Source organism: Rhea pennata, chromosome 8, assembly GCF_028389875.1.
Source record: "Rhea pennata isolate bPtePen1 chromosome 8, bPtePen1.pri, whole genome shotgun sequence".
Classification (NCBI taxonomy): Eukaryota; Metazoa; Chordata; class Aves; order Rheiformes; family Rheidae; genus Rhea; species Rhea pennata.
In genome coordinates this window covers 36,986,098-37,009,423 of record NC_084670.1, presented here as the reverse complement: position 1 = coordinate 37,009,423, position 23,326 = coordinate 36,986,098, and the positions used below count along the sequence as shown (strand labels likewise).

General features: G+C 52.7%; 1 protein-coding gene across 1 annotated transcript; it reads right to left on the bottom strand.

Moving 5' to 3' along the window:
• Positions 1–6,711: 6,711 nt before the first annotated feature.
• Positions 6,712–23,067, bottom strand: LOC134143740 (DNA polymerase epsilon catalytic subunit A-like). Its single transcript, XM_062582031.1, has 8 exons — positions 23,005–23,067; positions 22,684–22,864; positions 22,148–22,283; positions 21,813–22,005; positions 21,447–21,646; positions 21,005–21,131; positions 20,592–20,681; positions 6,712–7,080 (listed from the first exon to the last, which is right to left on the bottom strand). The coding sequence occupies exons 1-8, from the start codon at positions 23,065–23,067 to the stop codon at positions 6,712–6,714; spliced, it is 1,359 nt and encodes a 452-aa protein (XP_062438015.1).
• Between the last annotated feature and the right edge of the window lie 259 nt (positions 23,068–23,326).

The window sequence follows — 23,326 nt, the reverse complement described above, 5'->3', positions numbered from 1 at the left end:
AGCTTTGCAAGCCAAACTATGCTCATAAGGCGTTAAACAGGACAGCTTTGAAAAAGGATGTGCGCTAAGAGCTGCATGGGAAGCCCCAGGACCCACACAGAATGGTCACCAAGGGGAGGCTGCGGGAGGCACAGGTCAGACACGTGGGTCGGACACCCAGGTAGGACTCGATTCATTGTTCATATAGTGTTCCTATATTGTTCAAAGAACTAGGGAGCTATTTCTCCCAAGGCGCAGGACTCTGCACTTGCCCTTATTGAAACTCAGGAGGTTTCTCTGTGCTCAACTCTCCAGCCTGGCCAGGTCTCTCTGAATGGCAGCACAGCCCTCAGCTGTATCCACCACTCCTCCCAGCTTGGTATCATCGGTAAACTTGCTGAGAAGGCACTCTTGTCCCTTCATCCAGGTCGTTGATGAGCAAGTTGAAAAGAATAGGACCCGGTCCTGAGCCCTGGGGAACAGCACTAGCCACAGGGCTCCAGCTAGACTCTGTGCCACTGATGACAACCCTCTGAGCTCTACCTTTCAGCCAGTTCTCAATCCACCTTGGATTATTCATATGGAATAGAATTCCTTGGCCACCTTTGGTGTTAGTGCGATAGATTCTCTGTGTATCTGGGTGGAAGAGGCAAGGAAGGCAGTGAACAGAGCGGTGCTTGGGGAATCTGGTGATCTCTGCTGTGCTGCACAATCCACATCCCACAAATGTTGTTACAGCCAGCCCTCTCAGCAAATGCTATTGTGCCACCTCCTTTTCCTAGAAGGCTGTGGTGCCCTCTAGGACAAGTGAAAGACCCTTAAAACAAATGCCAGCATCTGCTGAGTGCCTTTGTGTGAATGCCCCAAAGCTTTGGTAGCTTGAACTGAGGAAGTCTCAGAGCTCTTTGTGCTCCTGGCTCTGCGAGGGCTGAAGATATGGCCAGGGCCAGGTTTCCCATAGAACCCAGCCTCCAGTGCTGTGTGAACCCAGCTGTGGAGCTCAGACTTGTGCTACAGAGCCTGCGCAGCCAGGAGAGCTGGCATTTCAGCAGGCCTCCAGGCTGGGGCTGCCTGCTTGCTTGGGCCTCATTTCAAAGCCCCTGCACCCTTTTTCCCTTCACAGGGGCTCCCAGTCCTAGAAAATAAGGAAAGGAACCAAGGTTACTTTGGGCTCAGGAGGCCTTCAGGGCTCCCTGATGTTTCTACATTGTATCTCTAACTTTGTATTAGTAAACAAAACCCCTGTTCCCCCCCGCCCTAGGTGGAGGTTCTTGAGGGGAGGGAGGTGGAAAGTGTCATAAGTTACTCTCTTGAAGGTTAATTCATACAGAGAGTTTGTTAAATCATATGAACAATTTATTTAATTAAGTAAGCAGCCACAAGCAAAACAGCGCTGGGCGGCCGGGGAGTCTCAGCTCTGCCAACGGCGCGCGCCTCCCTCACACACAGTCCCCCCCTTATAGTCTGCGTTGTAATCTCCCGGTGCGTCCCACGCATGTGTGAGTTGCTGGGGGGGTCGTCTGAAGCTCTCTGGTGGTCGTGGAGAGGAAGGCCGTGGTCTTCTTCTGTCTCTTTATTTTGGTTTGTCTCCTTGTGAGTGATCACAGGGGTTTGCTTATCTGTTGTGTTGACTCCCTTTTGGGATGCTGTTCTGTGAGAAAATTACAGGCGCTTGCTTATCTTTTCTTTATCCTTTTACCTTCAAAACCTCTGAGCAGCTTGTTGCTTACTTCAGCTCTTCATAGTCCTGCAAGATAGCTAGGGCCCCGACACTGGTTCCACAAGGGGTCATATAAGCTTTTGTGCTTACCATAATTTATTTGTCTGACACCATGTCTCAACCCTGATTGTTGTAAAACCTCCTTCTAAACAATGAACAAATAGTTACAATTTATTACAGAAAGCAGCAACCTCCCCTGCCTAAAGACAGCAGGATGCTGCCCAGTGAAATGAGCTGCATCATGTAAGGAGCCAGCTTGGTGCCTGATCTTGTGCTGATCATTTGCACACGCCTTGTGAGCCCAGAGTTCCTTGGCCACCTTTGGTGTTAACACAATAGATTCTCTGTGTATTTGGGTGGAGGAGGCAAGGGAAGGCAGTGAGCAATGTGTAGGTGCTCCAGGGCAAAGGCTCACAGCTCAGACTTGATGGTACTAAAGGAAAGGCACAACCAATTGTTCCCTTTTACGGATTGTGCCCAGGGTGACAGAGTGGAGATGTCCCATGTCCTGGAGAGCCTTGCCAGGAGATGAAAGCCGTTTGCAGGGGACTGTTATGTTTGGAGTGGTAGCAGCATAATGAAGGGCCACGAGAGTGGCGCAGGTGAGCTTCTCCTCCGTGAAGGTTTGCACTTTTCAGGTCACTTGTGACTCAGTCCCAGAAAGACTAGCAGCAGGCACCTTGATGCCCTTTGCGCTTGCGAGGTGAGTTGTGCCTCTGAACCTGGTAGGCCAACAGCATGCACCTAGCTTTGGTGCAGATGGTGAGGTCCCTTGTGTCTCAGTGCTTCCTGAATGGGGAGCAGGCCCCTTGCTGCTGTTTGTACTTGTTTAGGGCAATTGTGCCTGAGTCATAGAATTATAGAATCATAGAATCAGTAAGGTTGGAAAGGACCTCTGGAGATCATCTAGTCCAACCTCCCTGCTCAGCAGGGTCACCTACAGCATGTTAGACAGGGTTGTATCCAGGCAGGCCTTGAATATCTCCAGAGAAGGAGACTCTACGACCTCTCCGGGCAACCTGTTCCAGTGCTCCGCCACTTTCACAGTGAAGAAATTCTCCCTCACGTTCTGGTGGAACTTCCTGTGCCTCAATTTCTGCCCATTGCCTCTTGTCCTGTCACACGAGACAACTGAAAAGAGTTTGTCCCTGTCGCCTTGACACCCTCCCTTCGGGTACTTATACACATGGATAAGATCCCCCCCTCAGTCTTCTCTTCCCCAGGCTGAAGAGGCCCAGCTCTCGCAGACGTTCCTCATAGGGCAGATGCTCCAGCCCTCTAATCATCTTCGTAGCCCTACGCTGGACTCTCTTCAGTAGCTCCATGTCTCTCTTGTGCCGGGGAGCCCAGAACTGGACACAGTACTCGAGATGAGGCCTCCCCAGGGCTGAGGAGAGGGGCAGGATCACCTCCCTCGACCTGCTGGCAACACTCTTCCTAATGCACCCCAGGAGACCACTGCCCTTCTTGCCCACAAGGGCACAAGGCTGGCTCGTGGTCAACTTGTTGTCCACCAGCACTCCCACGTCCTTCTCTGCAGAGCTGCTCTGCAGAAGGTCAGCCCCTAGCTAGTACTGGTGCCTAGGGTTATTTCTGCCTAGGTGCAGCACTCTGCACTTGCCCTTGTTGAAGCTCAGGAGGTTCAGGTGCTCAGGCAGAAATTACACCATAACCATCCCCTGAGCCACATGCTTGCAGCTGGTCTCTTAGAGGCTGAGGTGGAAGTGGAGTTTAGGGCAATTGTGCCTGAGTCCCTAACAGGCCAGGCAGATCTATGTCTCCATGGATGCCTGTGACATCACTTCAGCCTCAGGAGCTGGCAGTCCCGCTTGATGCATATTGCTGATGTTTGTGTTGGAAATGAAATTTGGCCTCAGTGTCTGCTAGGCCATTAGTGGACACAGTGCTCCTTTTTGTACTTGTGAGGTGACTTTTGCTTCAGTACCTGATTAGACAACATCAAGCACATGGTTCCTTTTGCCCTTGTGCTTAGGGCCTGGTAGTCCAGCAACATGGAAGCACATGCCTTGGATGCAGATTCTGTTGTCCCTTGTATCTGTACTAGGTGATAGTTGGTGGGAATGGTCCGTGTTGTAACTTTTGTATCTATACTACCTGATACTTGGTGAGAATGGTCTAGTATTGTAACTTTGTAGTGCCTAGAACAGTACCACTGTGTTAAGCAGAGTACAAGTAAGTAACTAACAAGGTCTTGGAAATCTGTGAGAAAGAACAGCGTTTGGTTACATATAGATTCAGTGGCTCCCAGCCACAGAATAAGCATGAGAAGCAGTCAACATGAAGGTCTCCAGTTGAAGAGTAATGAAATAGTGACCCCCAAAGTCAAAGTGGCCCCCAAAATAAGTCTGCATGTGTGCGCAGTATCATAGCCCAGTTACGCAAGCAGGGCAGAGTTGGGCTAGACTCCCTGCACTCATTGGCCCCATGTGCCGGGACTCCCACCTACCGCCAATAATCATAAATACCGGAATTTTTCCAAAGGAGAGAGAGGCTGCTACACAGCAGAGGGCCACGTTGCCTCCTCGGGGATGCCTGAAAAGATTGTGCCTGCCGACTCTCCCTCTCATCATGCAGATGATCGGGACAAGCATTGGAGTGGTCCTTCTCGAGACTACCATCGAGTCTGTCTGTTTGTAAGTATCTACTAATAAACTGCTTGCTGCTGAATAGTGTTTGTGTGTGAGAGAGAGTTTGTGCTGGCTTGCCAAACAGGACATTTGGCCCCCGGGAATCTAACTAGAGCATCATTGTTGCTGAAGAATCTGACAGGCCATCAGCAGACCCATTGCTGCTGTTTCTGGTTCTGAGTTCTGGTTCTGCATGAGTACCTGGCAGAGCCGCAGTGCAGACATTAGTGCTGTTTGTGCTTCTGAGATTTTTGTGCCTCTGTCCATGATAATCCAGCAGCACGAGCATGGCTTCGATGCAGAGTGTGAGGACACTTTTGTTTAAGTATGTGAGAGGCCAGGGGTAGGCACGTAGCTGCTGCTTTTGCTTGTGAGGTCGCTATTGCTGTGCTGTCCGATATGCCAGCAGGTGGCTTTGATGAAGACTGTGAAGTCACCACTTCCTGAGAACGGGATAGGCAAACTGCAATTAAATTCCTTTGATACGTATTTGAAACGCTTCTGCATCTGTAAATGACAGACAACAAGGAGACACATTATTACTCTCTGTGGCTGTGAGGTCAGTTCAGCCTCTCTGCCTGACAGGGCCCTGGCAGGCCCATGGCTGCTCTTTGTGCTTGTGAGGCCCCTTCTGCCTCAGGCCCTCGTAGGCCAGTGATAGGCGCATGGCTGCTGTCCGTGGTTGTGAGGTGGCTTGTGCAGCAGGGACCCTGTTAGGGGTCACTGGCAGGCCCCTGGCTGCTGTTTGTAGCTGTGAGGTCACTTCTGCCGCAGTGTGTCTGTTAGGCCAGCGTTGCTCACATGGCTGCTCTTTGTGTTTCTGGGGTCACTTCTTCCTCAGTGCCGGACGGGTCGCTGCTGGGCCCTGGCTGCTGCTTGTGGTTGTGAGGTCACTTGGACCTCCGTGCCACAGAGGCTCGTGCTAGGTCCACGGCTGCTTGTGAGATCGCCTCTTCCTGAGTGCCTCATGGGTTTCTTATAGGTGCATGGCTATGGTTTGTGGCAGTGGGGTCACTTCTGCCTGAGGCCCTGACAGGCCAGTGCTATGGCCGTGTCTGCTCTATCAGGCTGTTTGGTTACTTCTGCCTGAGGCCCAGATAGGTCACTGCTAGTAACACGGCTGGTGTTTGTGCTTGTGAGGTCCCTTATGCTGCAGAATCCGACAGGTCAGTGCCAGTCAGTGAGGTCATTTTTGCAGTAGTGTCTGTTGGGCCAGTGCCAGGCCCATGGCTGCTGTTTGTGGTTGTAAGATCATTTCTTGTGGTTGTGTGGATTGTCTCTTTCTAACAGTCCTTGAGGAGAGGTTTGTTCTGTATCTGCAGCTGCAAACCTGTCCCTGTTTGCCCTCCTCATTTCCCTGGGTCATGTCTATTGTTGCTGTGAGTGTCAGAGATGTTGGTGCTGTGGGGTCACAAAGATGACTGAAGGGTTGGAGCATCTCCCGTAGGAGGAGACACTGAGAAAGCTGGGACTGTTTCTGCTGTAAAGCAGACTGCTGGTGGGGATCCTTTCCAGGTATCTAAATATCTGACGGGAGGGTGTAAGGAAGATGGAGACCATGACTCTGAGTGGTTCTCTGTAGCACCCAGCAAGAGGAAGAGAGGCAATGGGCACAAAATGGCAAATCATGACTTTCCACCTGAGGGCAGAAAAACACTTTTTCACTCTGAGGGTAGGTAAGTGCTGGAAGAGATTCCTTGAGAAGTTGTGAAGTCTTGGCTTGATGAGATACTCCAAACCTGCCTGACCCAGTCCTGGACAACCTGCTCTAAGCCCCCCTGCTTGGTCAGGGGGGTTAGACCAGGGGATCTCCAGAGGTCCCTGCCAATATCATCTATTTTGTCATTCTGTGAAAACAACAAAACTCACACTCAAAACAACCGTTCACAGAAAACAATGAAGAAGCCAGAGGGTTGCTAGCAGCAACTAGATTTTCTCGGTTGTTTTTGGTGTTTGTGGATGTGGAAGGGAAAGAAAGAGGGGTTTTAATTCCAGATCTGTTCTTTTCATGCCATGTGCATTAAGAAGAAGAAATCGCTAGTCAGGATATCAGGATGGAGGCATCTGTGATGCCGCTGACGGGAGGTTGAAGGACTACAGCAGAGGGGCCTGGGTGCAGCAACCACCTCATCTACCTTGTGCAGCTGAATTTGCCCATGTGCTTGTTGCTTGGGCTGCCCTTGTGGGAGGATTTCACTCTCTCTCCTGAGTCAGAGTCCTGGGAAAAGCAGCTGCTCAGCTGAGGTCTGAGCACCAAGTGCTGGGGGTGCTTGCTTGGTCTGGTGCAAGTACTGTAGGTATTGGGGGACTGTTTAGTTTCTTTGGGGAAAACAGTTTCCTGATGTGAAGAAGTAAAGACCAGTGCTAGACCAGGAGTGGGCAGAAGGGGTGTCCATGAGTCTGTTCTGCACTTTCCTTATTCCTGGCATTTCTGTTGATGTGCATCCAGATACAAGACCCCTTGTACTTCCTTTTCCTCACAACAGCCACACTGTCGACCGCCTTTGTCACACAGACATGTTGCTTGCTCATGGCCAACTTGCCCACCCGAATCCCTGGGTCCTTCTCTGGAAAGCTGCTCCTCAGCTGGTCAGTCCCCAACGTGTCCTGATGCCTGGGGATTTTTCTTCTCATGTGCAGGACTTGGCATTTCCCATTGCCAAACTTCATGAGGTTCCTCTCTGCCCCTTTCTCCAGCCTGTCAATGGCCCTCTGCGTGGTGCCACAACCTGCCTGGTTGTGCAGTAAATGTGGACCAGGCAGCACTCATGCGTGCCTGTTGTGGGTAATGGGCTGCAGAGGGCTGTGGGCAACGAAGTGCCAAGGCCGGAGGGGTAAATGCAGATCTGTGGATTTATACAAGTGCTGTGCAGTGCTGGTGTGTCCACATGAGCAGAGCTGCTCAGCCAAGGGCTCTGCGGGCACGAACCCATTTTTTGTAGTTGTAGGGGCAGAAAGGATTGCTTGTTGGAGTGTATCACAAGGTAACTGCAGGCACCGCTTCTGTGCTCACAGCTCCTGACCGACCTTTAAAAAGGTTACTTCATTTTGAAGTAGAATATCCCCTTTCGGGGCTTTTTTTTTTTTTTTTTTTTTTTTTTTTTCCTTTTAATTTCCTCGGAGCTTAGGTACTAGATTTGTTCCTTGATGATTATCAATCATGGAGAAGTTTTCAATGCCCAGTTAGGTAGTAGAGGCAAGAGAGACAAAATTTGGGGTGGATTTTTTTGTTGTTGTTGTTTTTTAATGCAGCTATTAATCCTCTGGCATCCAAACAAGAAAGCAGATGAATGTATTCTCTAATTACAATTTGGCTAACTGCATTTTTTAAGCAAAAGGGTGTTCCTTGGGAAGCACAAACCCATGTGAAACCTGTAGCAGCTCCCCATCCCTGTGCAGGGAACAGCCCAGGACAGCATCTCCCATGGCATGGGCTGGGACAGTGGTTGAGTGGTGCCCCCCACCATGGGGTGCAGAGGTAGAGCAGAGCCAGGACCAAGGCTGGGCACCACTGAGGAGGGGTTCTGCCCATTTTTGAGGCTGGTCACCTCTGGGAGCCTCTGTCCTGCACCTGAGGGGATGCGCTGGGTCCCCCAGCCCAGATGCAATCCCATCTAATATGCTGTAGGTGACCTTGCTTGTGCAGGCTGGTTCAACTAGATGATCTCCAGTGGTCCCTTCCAACCTCAACAATTCTGTGATTCTTCCTTTGCCTTTGGTGTGCCAAAATCCTGTTGTCATTTTCAGCACAGATGCTCCCCAGCCTCTCTGCTCCCAGCCTGAGGCTTTGAAGAGTGTTGGGCTGTGCCGGCTGGTTGCGCTGAACTCGAGAACTCATCATTTGTTAAGGAGAAGATTTTCTTGGAGCTTAGCGGTTCTACACCTATGACAGATGCTAGACAACACTAAACACGCCAGAGGTATAGGAAAACTAGAAAGGTTTGTAAAGCTCGAAATGTAATGGAGCTGGTAATACAGAGTCATGGTGGGATAGCTCACATGACTGGAATGCGGTCGTGGATGGCTACGTGTGTTTTAGGAAAGACAGGCCAGGAAGGCGAGGTGGTGAGTTCCTCTTTATGTGAGAGAGCAATTGGAATGCCTCGAGTTCTGCCTAGGAGTGGAGGAGGAGGCAGTGGAGAGCTTACGGGTGAAGATCAAAGGGCAGGCTAACATGGGGACCCCATTGTGGGTGTCTAAGACAAGTCACCTGACCAAAAAGAGGAAGTCAATGAGGCCTTCCACAGACAGCTGGAAGTAGCCTCCCAATCACAGGCCCTGGTTCCCATGGGAGACTTCAACCACCCTGACATGTGCGGGAAGGACAGCACAGCTAGGCACAAACAGTCCAGGAGGCTCCTGCAGTACATCGATGGTAACTTCTTGACACAGGTGGTGGAGGAGCCTACGAGGAAGGTTTTCTTGCTGGACCTTGTCTTAAGCAACAAAGAAGGACTGGTTGTAGATATGAAGGTTGGGGGTAGCCTTGGTTTCAGTGACCATGAGGAGGTGGAGTTGAGGATCCTGCAGGAAAGAACTAGGGTAACAAGCAGGACTGCAACCGTGGACTTCAGGCTCTTCAGAGACCTAATTGGTGGAATCTCATGGGTTAAGGCCCTAGAAGGAAGCGGGGTCCAAGAGAGCTGGCTAGTATTCAAGCATCACTTCCTCCAAGCTCAAGTGGGGCATCCCAAGGAGAAAGAAGTCCAGCAGATGGGGCAGGACACCGACATGGATAAGCAAAGAGCTCTTGGCCAAATTCGGACAGAGGAAGAAAGTACACAGAATGTGGAAGCAGGAAGAGGCTACTTGGGAGGATTATAGGAATGCTGTCAGAGTATGTAGAGATGCGACGAGGAAGCCTAAGGCCCAGCTGGAATTAAGTCCAGCGAGGGATGTTAAGGACAACAAGAAGGGCTTCCTCCTATACCTCAGCAGCAAGAGGAAGGCTGGGGAAAATGTGGGCCTGCTGCTGAATGGGGCAAAGGCCCTGGTGACGAAGGCTGCAGAGAAGGCAGAATTACTGAATGCCTTCTTTGCTTCAGTCTCCACTGCTAACAGCAGCCCTCAAGAATCCCAGAGGCTGTAGACAAGGGAGAAAGCCTGCAGAAAGGAAGACTTTCCCTTGCTTCAGGAGGATCGGATTAGAGATCTTCTGGGCAAGCTTAATGTTCACAAACCCGTGGGTCCTAATGGGATACACCGACGAGTACTGAGCTGCAGGTGCTCTTGCCAGACCACTCTCCATCATCTTTGAAAGGTCCTGGAGAACAGGAGAGGTGCCTGAGGACTGGAAGAAAGCCAATGTCACTCCAGTCTTCAAAAGGGGCAAGAAAGAGGTCCCAGGTAACTACAGGCCAGTCAGCCTCACCTCCATCCCTCGAAAGGTGATAGAACAGCTCATTCTGGATGCCATCTCCAAGCATATGGAGGAAAACAGGGTGATCAGGAGTTGTCAGCATGGATTCACAAAGGAGAAAACATGCTTAAGGGGAAATCTGATAGCCTTCTATGATGGTATGACTGGCTGTGTAGATGAAAGAAGAGCATTGAACATGGTGTTCCTTGACTTCAGCAAGGCTTTCAACACTGTCTCCCGTAACATCCTCCCAGGCAAGCTCAGGAAGTGTGTGTTGGATGAGTGGAATGTGAGGTTGATTGAGGATTGAGAACTGGCTGAACGGCAGAGCTCAGACGGTTGTCGTCCATTGTGCGGAGTCTAGTTGGAGGCCTGTGGCTAGTGGAGTTCCCCAGGGCTCAGGACTTGGTCCCATCCTGCTCAGCTTATTCATCAATGACCTGGTTGAAGGGACAGAGTGCCTCCTCAGCAGGTTTGCTGATGATACCAAGCTGGGAGGAGTGGCTGATACAGCTGAGTGCTGTGTTGCCATTCAGAGAGACCTGACCAGGCTGGGGAGTGGGGCAGAGAAGAACGTCCTGAGGTTTGACAAGGGCAAGTGCAGAGATGCTGCACCGAGGGAGGAATAACGCTAGGCACCAGTACAAGGAGGGGGCTGACCTGCTAGAAAGCAGCTCTGCAGAGAAGGACCTGGGAGTACTGGTGGACAACAAGTTGATTATGAGCCCGCAACGTGCCCCTGTGGCCAAGGTGGCCACAGGTATCCTGGGGTGCATTAGGAAGAGGTTAGAACCTCATGATGGTCTTGGCAGCAGCAGCAATGTTGTCTGTGATGTTCCTTTTCCCGCACTGGCTCTTTTTGCACGCATTCAGATGTGCCCATGTGTAGTAAGAGCACCTGTGGAAGATCTGGTGAGGACTCAGGCAACTGGCAGAGCACGTGAGAGCAGCCCCAAAGGGTGCTCTCTACCCACTGACCAATCCAGTCAGGGCCGGACATGCATATTGCCCTTTGTCGATGATGTCTAGCTACTTTGCAGCCAGTTGCTACTCCAGCTGCATACGGTTGAGATGAAGAAATAGCTCTAGTCTGACCAAGTGTGTAACTCTTCTCAGTGTGTAGAAGGATCTGAAGGGAGAGTGTCAAGGGGATGGGGCCGGACTCTTGTCAGTAGTGCCATGCGGCAGGACATGAGGCAACGGGCACAACCCGAAACACAGGCAGTTCTGCCTGAATATGAGGAGGGAGTTCTCTACTGTGAGAGTGACAGAGCACTGGAACATGTTGCCCACAGAGGTTGTGGAATCTCCTTCTCTGGAGCTATTCAAAGCGCGCCCAGATGCACTCCTGTCTAACCTGCTGTAGGTGACCCTGCTCGAGCAGGGGGGTTGGACTAGAAGATCTCCAGAGGTCCCTTCCAACCTTACCCATTCTGTGAAAGGGCACTTTAGGGGACGCGGAGTGACTCCTGGCTGGCCGTCCAACCTGGGTGTCCAGCAGCTTCCCAGCTGTGACCGCTCTGCGTGGTTTCCGGGGCTCCCCGTGCACTTTGGAGTAGAAGTCATTCATTAAAGTGAGATCCCCCTGAATGGCTGCACAACTCTCTGGTGTATCAACCACTTACGAAAGCCCCATAAACCGCACCTGCTGCCCTACTGCCCTTACCCACTGAGCCCATCCATTCACTGTAGAGTTACCTTTCTTATGCCATGCTGAGTATTCCCAGTCCCCTTCTGGGGAAAATATGTGTGGAAAGAGCTCTGGGGAGGATTTTCTCCATCACCTTCTCAGGGATCAAGCTGAGGCTGACAGGCAGACAGGCTGCCAGGTCTGCATCTGCCTTCTTGCCATGCTTGTGGGTAGGAGTGATGTCTGCTTTCTTCCAGAGCTCAGGAACCTCCCCCAGTTTTATATACGCTTTTCAGGGAGTACTTCATACCAATTTTCCTTCCGGTTACAATTTCATTATTCGCTCTGCGCTTGCACTTTCACCTTCCTGTTAATTAGCATACGAAGTGGAGAAGAGGCAGTGACATCATTATTATGGCATTTCCACCTCATTATTCATTTAGGGGTGTCTAGGACAACATGTTAACAAGCCTTTATGAACTGACAGCCACTTGTGGGTTATTCCTCTGTTTTTGAATTGCCTACCTCTCACATTCTTTGACGTGCTGTGGTTTCAGCAAGGTCATTCCGCTGCAGCTGGTTATCCCTTGCAATGCTGTTTTTCTCTCCGCCTTGGCCTTGAGTCGTGTTAACTATTTGCAGGGGTTTCCTCTCAGCATCGCTCCAGCATCGCCATGACAACAGCCGGATCCCTCAGCATGCAGACTGATGCCTGTCCAACTGGTCTACAAGTCGCTGAGGCCTAGTATGAGCTGGGGTACTGCCTCCCTCCTCCCTGGGACCTTTCTGCAGACCACAGCTAACTGCTAAAACTCATCGCGGATTGAAAGAGTCAGCGGATGCACCTGGTATGGGTGAGTGAGTTCGATGGACTGCTCCCAAGATGGCTGGGGATCGGAAGTGCTTGCTGGGTGAGGCAAGGGGGCTTGTTCAGCCTGGAGAAGAGCTTTCAAGAGTACCTCAGGGCCTGGGAAACCTACTCTGCCACCATAGCTGACCCTGCTGGGAGCCAGAGGTTGGGCTAGAGGCCGCCGGAGGTCCTGCCTTGCCTCAGCGAGCCTGTGATTCCTTCCGCTCCGACTCTTCTCTTGCTGGTGTTAGGGAAAGCACTGAGGTTCCGTGGGACCATGGAAGTACATCAGACACAAGCACGATCTGCCCTGGGTCCTGCTTTGCTTCACCTCTTAGTCTCTTTCTCGCTCTTTTCCCCCGTCTAAGTTCTTCCCTCTTGCCATCCACATAGCCTTGCCTCCAAACAGCCCGTCTCTGTTTGCCCTTTCCCCACAGGGAAAGGTTTTGCTTGTCTTGAACCCTCCTCTGGTGTTTTTGAGATGCCTTTGAGATGGTAATTCCTTCCTTGGCCAGCAATGCCATTACACTAGCACTGCCTGCTAGTAGTGGTGCTGTGCTGCAGGTAGTTCTGCCCGCTGTTATCTTGTCAGAGGCACCACAAAGTGTGGGTGAGCCATCTGCGCACACACATGAACAGCTGACACCAAGGAGCTTCCATCTGGTGGAATCCTGAGAAGCCCGGGGATTTGGCCAGTGGCACCTTCATGAGGTTTTACAAGCAGAAGGGGCAAGTCATGGGAAGAGGACTGCTGTGCATCAGGGCAGGCTGGGACCTGACAGGCTGAGGAGTGGCAAGAAGGGCCTGGGTGTTACAAGGGTGCTGTGGGAGCCTGTGGTGTGCACCCGGGGTGCATAAGGCCAGATACGCACGGGTCTGTATTGGGAGGAGGGTGGCTGTGCAGACAAGGGGAGTTGCTATGCCCCTTGACTCAGCACTAACATGTCTGATTTGGGGGCTCCCAGGAGCTTTCCTTGGCAGTGGGAAACAGCATGAGAAGAGGAGAGCCACAAAGTGCAGCTTAGGTAGTTTGTGAGGATGAAGAAACGTCGCCTGAAGGGTGGTGCTTTGGTGTAAGAGGTCCCCCTGAGGGAGTGAGTGTGTCATCATCCCGTGGCTTTGTGTTTCGAGGAGCAGCCAGTAAGAGGGAAGAGACATCAGTGAAGGCAGGGAGATGCCAGGGTGAGAGCAAGGTGGGGAAGCAGGCTAGCGGTCTACAGGGACACACGCACAAGAGGCATGGGGCAGCATAGGGCAGCCTGTGCTGGAGACAGCAGAGGGCTCTGGCAAGGCTGAAAGCCTCCATCGGAACTGAGGGCTTGGTCCCCTCGGCTAGGGCTGTTGTGTGTGCCACCAGGGCCGACCAGGAGACCGCGGCCTTGCCGCTCTCTTGCCCCACTGGGCAGCCTGCAAGGTGTTGTGTCCTTGCCCTGCACTCGCCATTGCACGCCCCCACCCTCACACTGCCCCCAGGAAGAGCCTTGAGCAATGTGCAATGGAAAGGATCTCCCTTCCCAGGGGCTGGGTGTCCGTGCCTGGCCATTTTGCTTGATGAAACACAGGAAGAGGTTATGTGGTGTCAGAGCCACCTGCGCATTTCCTCTGTCTGCCTGTGATTGGGGATCACAATGTTCTGCTCTCATCAGCCCCCCTTGTTGCTAATGGCCTTCAGGGGGACCCATTCACGCTCTGCAAACCTTTGGGCTGGGCTTCTGACTTTGACTTCTTGACCATTTGGTTCAATCTGCTCTCAGAAGCTGAGTCCATGCACTCAGCACCAGAACCCCATGGGGCTCATTAAAATGCAGAAAGCCCTGATGAACCACCGCTCTCCCTATAATTTTCTTCAAGGCTTGTACGGCTAAATGCAGAGGTTTGGGGAGTGTCCCAGCTGAAAGACAGTCTTCCCTAACACGCCCGTCTTTCTGCTTCTAGTGTACTTTCTTCTCCACCTTCTGCTTCTGCAGCTTCTGCTGCTGCTGCTTCTGCTTCTTTTTCAGCTTGCAGAATAAGGGAGAGCAACATTCTCCAACTGGTATGGATCCAGGGTGTCTCCTCATGAAGTCAGGACATGCCAAAAAGCACTGTCCTGGAGATGAGACACTGTATGTGTTGTCCAAAATCTGGGTTCTGTTACCCGGTGTGCAAGCAACCAATAGACACACAGGGTCGAGATGTTTGTTTATTTCATTTCTGCGCAGAGATGGGTGCTAGATGATAAATCCACAACGCTGGCACACTTTCTCCCCCTCTCATTCTTGATTTATACACGCTTTTCAGGGAGTACTTTATACAAATCTTTCTATTGGTTACAGTTTCATTACATCAGGTAATCGCTCTGCGCTTGTGCTTTCACATTCCTGTTAATTAGCATTGGAAGCGAAGAAGAGGTTGTAACATCATTATCTTGTCATTTCCATCTCATTATTCATTTAGGGGTGTCTAGTTTAATATGTTAATAAGCCTTAATGAACCTAAGGTGACTTCTGGGTTACTCTGACGTTTTTGTCTTACCTCCCCCTCGCATTCTTCAAAGTGCTGTGGTTTCATCAAGGTTATTTAGCCAGAGCTCGTTATCCTTTGCAGTACTGTTTTTCTTTCTGCCTTGTCCTTGAGTCCTGTTAACTATTTGCAAGGTTTTTTCACAGGATTTCTCCAACATTAGTGCTGACTTGCCAAAGCGGATACCCGGCCACCGGGAACCTAAGTGGCAGAGCGGCAGGGGCGCGGGCGGCTTCTAGCCCTGCTCGTGCCGCAGGTACTGAGACTGCATTGCCGGGTCACAGTGCTGCGACATGGGGGCCCTGGGGCCGCGCTGCAGCCTCCCTGCTTGCTGTCTGCCGGCCCAGCATTGGCACAAGGCCCCGGGGCTGCCAGCCCTGCTGCAGCCCCTGTGCCCAGCACCACAGGGCAGCTGCGTCTCCTGCTGCGGGGCCATGCCCAGGCCATGCCCCAGGACGCCTGCGGGCCCCTTGCTCTGTGTCAACGCGCCCCACGCTGCCCCAGGCTTGCCCCAGGTCACTGCAGAAAGGGCAAGAGTCCGCTCCCATGCTGCCATTGGGAAGTGGCATCCCTGTGCCATGGCACCCCCTCCCCAGGCCAGGGCCTATTGCTGAAGGGGCCAAACCTCTCAAGAGCGCCCTCAGAGGTGTCCCGCCCAGAGCATCCCCTGGTGTCCAACAGGACCTTGAAGACGGGCCAGCCTTTTGGTGCCTGTTCCATCCTAGCAGAGGCCTATCCTCCCCAGGGCCAGGACACATCCTTGGGGCCTGCACCCGACACTTGCTTCCTCTGCTAGACACCAAGCCAGCATTTCAGAGCTCTTCTCGGTGCCACCAGCACTGGGCACGCAGCACCCTGTCTTCTGCCCTGTGAGGATGAACACACACCGCTGAACTTCCTGGCAAATGGGATCCTGCCCAGTGTGCAGTGCTGCACAGATCACTTGTCCCTGCACATGCCCAGCTCTCTGTGGCCCAACATGTCCATGTCGCCAGGGGTGCAGTCATGGTCGCAGTTGAACACAGCACTGCAAACTGTTAGCCCCTGCAGGGTCATGGGGGACATGATGAGAACAGGACATGCACCTGATAGTCCTACACTGTGGCTACAGAGGGGACGGGGCACCCCATGTGCTTCCCCATCTCTGCATAGCTGCCAGCCCTTGCAAGCTGCCTGGGGTAAGTAGCTGTTAAGCATGCCTGCGGTGGCCCTACTCTAGCATGGCTTTCCTTGGTGTGTCCTCCGGAGTAGACAGTCAACCCTCTTCTCCATTTCCTTGCATGGGAACTGAGCCAGGGGCAGCTGTGCTCACTAGGATTCCCCAGGTCTCTGCATCCGCCAGCAAGCTCCGCTCAGTCTCCATACATCTCCCCTCCTGTGATCCCTCACTCAGCAGCCCCCAAAAGTGCCCAAGTCAAGGGATGCAGGCAGATCCCTGCCACAAACTGGTAGCAGCAGAGGAGAGCGACAGGCACCAACATCACGTCCATGTGCGTGCAGCTCTGCGCTGACTCTGTCCTGGGGTCCCTGCTGGCAGCTCCAGATATCTCCATGCATCTCTGTAACACACCATCCTCTCCATTCCTCTTTCCGGGCCCACCTCACCTCAGGGCAGGTCTCTATCGTCCGGGCAGGGCTGACCTCCACCCACGCAAGGATGCGGAAGGTGCTCCCGCCCTAAGAAGCAACCAGCAGAGATCATGCTGTTTGTAGGAAGGCAGAGCTATGCTTTGACACGGGGTCACACAAGCATATGCACATGGAGATGAGACCACATGCATTCTCATGTAGAGTTACATGCAGGTGTGCACACATGCATTTGCACATGCACGTGCACAGGGGCACACACACACACACTGGGACAGTGCACACAGGTTCACACCTGTGCTCATACCACCACGTACGCATGCCTATTCACACAGCGACATGCAAGCCGTGAGTTTGCACTGCTGTGGAAAGCACCTCCTGGCAGCACTTTGCTCAATCTGGAGTTGGTTCTGCAGGCAGCACACAGGGCAGAGCTGCTGTCCCATGTACCCAACAGGCTCGAGTCAACCTTTGCTCTTTGGAAACAGCCAAATACTGTCAAGAATGGCAGTGGCAGGGAAACACTCCAGCATTGTGTCCTCACACCAGGGTCACCACTATCCCCAAATCACCTGCCTCCTGAAAGCTCTGATCTGCATCAGTGCAACAGCAAGAAGCATTCTGCCTTCAAAGTCATTTCTCCATGGCTTCTTGCTGCTTTTAATCACAGATTGCTGAAAGCCTGAGGTGGGCAGGAGGTTTGCAGGCCTCTAGTCCACCCCTCTGCTCTAGGCAGGGCTAACTCCACACAAAGCAGGCTGCTCAGGACCTTGTCCAGCTATATGTTGAATCTCTCCAAGGACACAGGGCTCCCGCCTCTCTGGTGCCTCTCCCAGGGCTGCACCACTCTCAGGCACAAGAATAGTTTCCTTTCTACCAGTCCTAATTCCCTCAGGGGCACCTCAGGCCAGCTGCCTCTCATGCCTTCACTGAGCACCTCTAAGAAGTGTCTGCCTCCATAGCCTCCTCCGGGTGCTGGATCACTGTCTTAGATGCCCCTTCATTATCCCTTCCCGAGACAGGACAAATTCAGCTCCTTCAGCCTTTTCTCCTACGTTGTGTTCTCCAGCCCTGACCATCTTCATGGGCTCTGCTGCACTTGCTCCAGCTTACTGGCAGCTCTCATGGTCCCTGCACAGGGCACTGCATTCCAGATGTGGCCTCACTGTTGCCACCTAGGGGGGATTCATCTGTCTCAACATCTCTGTGAGAAGACTTCTGGGAATAGTGGAAGGCTCCGAGACTCTCTGTCCGAGAGAGGCCATCAGCCAGGTCTGACACACTGGCCAGGTGATGCCGGGTGGCGGCTGCAAGCCATGTCCACACTGGCAATGCTCGAGGCCAGCCCAAGCTCTTCCACAAACCAGCTTGCTAATTTCTAAAGCACTTTGCCAAAACCACTGCAAACTCATCCTCTCTCTCATGCCACCCATTGAAAAAGCTAAGATCCTGCCCCAGTGCACCAGGCCATCTCCACTCTGGCCACGCAACAGGCCTGGGGCAGCTGCCACATCTGAAAGTGCCCCACCAAAGTCATGCAGTTGCCTCAAAAGACGAAAGGCTGAGAGAGTGCCTCTCCTCCGGGACGGAGCCTAGCATCAAAGGCACATTCCTCTTCCCGCTTCTCACTTGTAGAGTCTGGCAAGGTTCAATCTGTTTCCCGCAAGCTTTAGGGCAATACAAAGCTGATCTGCCCTCTGCTACAAATAGCTGCAGCTGGCAATAATAGCCCTGGCAAATAGTGAGGTGAATGTCAGAGCTTCCCTTGACCTGATCTGAGAGTGCCCTCTCCCACCCTGAACATCCAAAACCACAGAGGCCTGACACTGCTTGTCAGGGCAGGCAGACCATAGCGCGCCTGCCTGGCTAAGGCCATAGGGCCCTGCCTGGTGCTACGTGCCAAGCTCCGCTGAGCCTGCCGCACTGCACTGCAAAGGTGACCTAACATGCAGTTCCAGTGTGGTTGGGACGGAGCTATGGTTGCCTCATCAGGAGCCAAGGACAGTGCTGGGCCTGGAGGAGGGAACACAGGAGTCCCCATGCAGGCAGCGCAGACCACCACACAGGACAGCTTCCTTTGCTGGGTCCATCTGGATGAAGGAGCAGTTGGGAAGCCCTTGCAGAAAGTCTGCTGCTCATCTACTGCTCCAAGAGGCCATCCAAAGCAAGCAAGACAAGAGAAGGGAGAAAGGAGGGTCGGAGCCTCACCTCGGCCAGGGCTGGGGGGGGGGGAGCAGACGCGGGGGAGGGGGTGGTGGGCTCTGTACACCCCAACATCCCACACCTTGCTTGGTGACTGTGTCACGCCCTTGACTTTGGTGAGGACAGAGCTCTCCAGCTGTCTCCCATTCCTGGTAGCCCTTCTGAAGGATGAACACAGATGTATAGGGAAAGGACAGGAAAAGGAGCTCTCAGTGATCTCCTCGCCTCTGGGATCCAGAGTGCTGCATCCGTACTAGGTGATACTTGGTGGGAATGGTTCCTGTTGCAACTTTTGTATCCGTACTACGTGATACTTGGTGGGAATGGTCCGTGCTGTAACTTTTGTGTGTCTAGAAAACTACCGCTGTGTTAAGCAGGATACAAATAAGTAACTAAGAAGGTCTTGGAAATCTGTGAGAAAGAACAGCGGTTATTACATAGAGATTTGGTGGCTCCCAGCCACAGAATAACCATGAGAAGCAGTCAACAAGAAGGTCTCAAGTTGAAAAGTAATGAAATAGTGACCTCCAGAGTCAGTGGCCCCCGAAATAAGTCTGCACACGTACGCAGTGTCATAGCCCGGTTATGCAACTGGGGCGGAGTTGGGCTAAACTCCCTGCACTTGCTGGGCCCACGTGCCGGGACTTCCGCCTACCATGAATAACCATAAGTACCAGAATTTTTCCAAAGGAGAGGGTGGCTGCTTCACAACAGAGGGCTACGTTGCCTCCTCGGGGACACCCGAAAGGATTGTGCCTGCCAGCAATCTCTCTTTCATCATGCAGAAGATCGGGACAAGCATTGGAGTGGTTCTTCTCAAGATTTCCCTCGGGTCGGTCTCTTTGTAAGTATTTACTAATAAACTGCTTGCTGCTGAAGAGTGCATGTGTGAGTGTGTGTGTGTGTGTGTGTGTGTGTGTGTGTGTTAGTGCTGGCTTGCCAAAGCAGACACTTGGCCCCCCGGAACCAGAGTGGAACAAGTGCTCCCTAAACCATCTGTGGGCACCAGCACATGGGGCTAGGAGTCACTGGGTCCTGCTGCCATGTGAAGTATTTGAGGGCAGCAGGCAGGATGGGAAGGGCTCTGCTGGGCTACTTTGTTCACAAGGCACCTGTCATCCATCTCCTGCAGCTCTGGAAGTCCCTGGGATCTGGCACTGCAATGCTCCAGCTGCGCCTCCTCTTTCCTATCCCTCTGCTCCACTTCCAATCACACTTCTAGGAGATCATGGTATGGGGCAATATGTGGGCAAGGAGGTAATCTCAGAGCCACCAAAGGCAGGCAGAGTGGACAGACAACTAAGAGAGAGCTGCCACACTCGCCTTGCCCTGTACAGCAACACATGCCCACGGTCTCTGCTGTATCTCGCCCGGCCTGCAGGCATGGCCCCTCCGTTACCTGGTCCCAAGCAGCTTCTGGAGAGCATAGGCTCCAGCACAGCTGCTTTGTGGCACAGAAGAGGGTGGAGGTGGTGGGCGGGGAGTCGTGCCAGGGCAAGCACCAACACCCTGCTCTCTCTGGCTGCCAGCAGAACCTGCTAATCTGGGCTTTGCACAGCTCAGGAAAGGTGAAAGTATCCCAAAGGCAGGGATGGGATGAGGACAGCGTCAGGTCCTCAGTGCCACAGGGGAGCCGCGGCAGCCACCTCAAACAGCCCTTGCCATGCTGATCTGCACAGGCAAGCAGAGCGCCCCAGCAGGGCAGTCTCAGGAGAGCCAGCCTCCCTGGCCTGAGGTTTGCACCTCACGGCTACCTTGCCCACGCAGGGCAGGCCTTCGCGGTTGGCAAAAAGCACAGGCAGAGCTCTGCCACCCACTTCCTTCAGCAGCCAAGCATTACCCATCTCCTGCAGACGTAGAAATCCCTGGGATCCAGCACTGCCACGCTGCAGCCGTGCTATCCACAGGTGTGCATGCCAGGAGAAGCTCTGCAAGCTGCTCAGGCAGGACTGGCTGGCTTGGGCACAAATCAATGAATAAACAGCCAGAAAGCACAGAGAGATGAACTTGTGCCAGATGGGCCGAAAGGCACAAGTTATCACTGGGTTTTTCACTGGCTATTACAGGGGAGCTGCTCGCAGGAGGCCAGATGTGGTGGCAGGACGCACACATACCGGGGAGGAAATGGTGAGGGCAAAATCTCCAGCACAGCTGCAGTACACAGGCATAAGTGTCTCCTTCACACCATGACACTTCTTGCACACCTAGAGGCAAAGGGGTTTTAGCTGGGATAGCAGACAAGGCTGAGCAGCTCAGTCCTTTGACAGGGCTCTCTGGGGACACACCACTGACACCAGGTCAATGGGTCAAGCCTCAGCCAGCCAGCAAAAGGCTGCAGCTATGTGCAGAGAAGAAGTGGAGAGCACTCGAGCCAAACTCTCCTCATCATATCCCCACTGCATCACATCAGTCACAGAGGTAAGGTTGGGCTGCTCTGGTTCCAAGGAGCAGAGAGCAGCCTCAGCCCTCCTGCTGCAGCCTGCCACATCAAGGGCAGGCTCCTGCAGCACGGCAGCCCAGCACTCACCAGGTCCTGCAGCAGCAAGGCCATTAGCTTCTTCTGCAGCGCTTCCACCAGTGCCATTTCAATGGAATCCGAGTCATACTGGGCCTGGCATTTGGAGCATACCCAACTGGGCAGCACTGACCCATCCGAGGGGCAGAGAGAAAGGAGATGAACACAAGTGTGACTCTTCCCAAGAGAAAGCATGGTGCAGCCTCAGCCCTCGCAGCCTAACAAGAGCATTCTGAGAGCCCCGAGTGCCAGGAAGCCATAACCAATTTCGGGAGGGGATAAAGCATCAGCCAAAGCACCAGCACACCTCAAACTGTCACAGGCAGCTAGGAAAGGGGATGAACAGAAAATAACCCTGAAGGCAGGTTTATCACTGTCACGGAACCTTCAAAGCAAAAGGATTGAGAGAGAGAGAGAAAGACGGACAACATGTGAGTTCACGACAGGCTGTACCTGCGAGAGAGCAGGGTCCTTGCACAGGTCCAAGTCCCTGCAAAAATTGCAGTTCCTGCGGATGACTTCAGGGAGCACATAGGAGCGGCAAGGGACCCGAAACTGGGCTTCTTCTGAGAACTCACCTACCTCAATGAGGCGCAGCAGGTCCCAGCGCAGTTTGTTTACTTGGTTAGTTATTCTGGCATCCAGGGACAACACCTACAGGAGAAAGTGTTAGGGAAGGCCACCAGCAGAGAAGACGGTCCTCACGGGGACTCACTCTGATGCGAGTGCTAGCTGGGCAAAACAAACTGATTGTAGAATTGCAACAGATTCTTTTTTAAAAAAGAAAAAAAGAAATAAAAACATGGCCCACCCCACTAACCTTGCAGACGTATTTGATGAACTCTAGAGCTGGGTTGTTGAGTGGCAAGTAGGAGCCAGGTAGCACTGGGAACATGTCTGAGGGCTCAGTGGCATTATGGGAACCAGCTATCTTCTTCTGGATCTTCTGAGTGATGGTGAAGAAGCTCTGCGTGAGCTCGTTGGCCACGTAATCCAGTGAGAAAGTGATCATACTTGGAGAGGAGGAGCAGAGAGAGCTCTTGAGCCATATGGAAGCATACGGGGACAGCAAGGTGGGCAGCTCTCTTCCTGCTGCAGGACTGGCCCAGCAGTGCTGCTCACAGCTCTCCCATGCATAACTGTGGCTAACCGTACTCACCAGGCATGGCTCCCGTCTCTCCCAATGCCTCCTGGGACACCTGGCTCGTGGCCCTCCTCTTGATGGGAGCGCTCCCAGGGGCATTGCACCGCAGCTCCTCCTTCATGCTGTGGTACACAGCCACAATGTAGGCTGCAGAGACACACAAGAAAAGCTCCAGATGCAGTCCACGATGGGAGAGTGGCACAAGCACTACTGTGCTTGTCGACTCTCCTGGGGCACCAATGACTAATCAGGAACTAGTGACCTTCTTCCCCTCTCTGAGAGAATTCACACTGGTGCTGAAACCACCCAAACAATGATATTTACAGACACGGAGGTGCTTCCTTCTGTACCACATCCAGCACAGTGCAGTCTTTGACTGTAAGGGGTTCTTTGGATCAACATCAGAACCTCCTCAGTAGCACAGAGAGCTTCAAGAAGCTGTGGGGAATGCTGTGCATATGGCTTGGGCAGCAGCAGGGTGGGGATAGCTCTACTCACCAGAGGTAACATTCAAAGGAGGACCAGGTGAGCAGTAGACTGCACTCACCAGACACAATCATGAGGAAGCAGTTCTGACAGGAGGCAGCCTGGGGGAGAAACTGCACAATGTTCCAACTATTCTCTAGCAAGTCTTCCACATTTGCTTCTCCATCCTCCTCCTCTTCTTCCTTGTTCTCCTCTTCTTCCTCACTGTCCTCATACAATACTTGACTCTTGCTAGTGTCCTGCTGGAATGGAGCACAAGCCATCCACAGGCTTTCGGTTGGTGATGTCATAGCAATTCCCTATATCCAAACCAATAGCTTCATGCTCAACTCAACCCACAGCACCCCTGTCTCTGCAGGACTGAGCACTTCCCATCTCTTACCTCCCCAGAGTGGACGCTAGGATGCACTCTTCCCTTAATACCTTCGTAATTTGCTGGATCCATGCAGAGCAGGAATCCCCAGCAGTGGCAGAAGGAAATAGGCAGAGAGTGGAAGATCTCCTTTGAGTGGATGCTGGAGGGAAGAGACTGCAGTCACACAGTGTTGGCATCTTCCCTAGCTAATAACCTTCTCCATGGGAGGCAATGAGGAGCAGGTGATGTTTGCAAGAGAGCAGTTCACTTCTCACGTCCAACCATGCTTCAGCAAATGGACTCAGTACAAAAGGCTGCAGAGCAGTCATTAGCAGAACTAAGGGCTGCA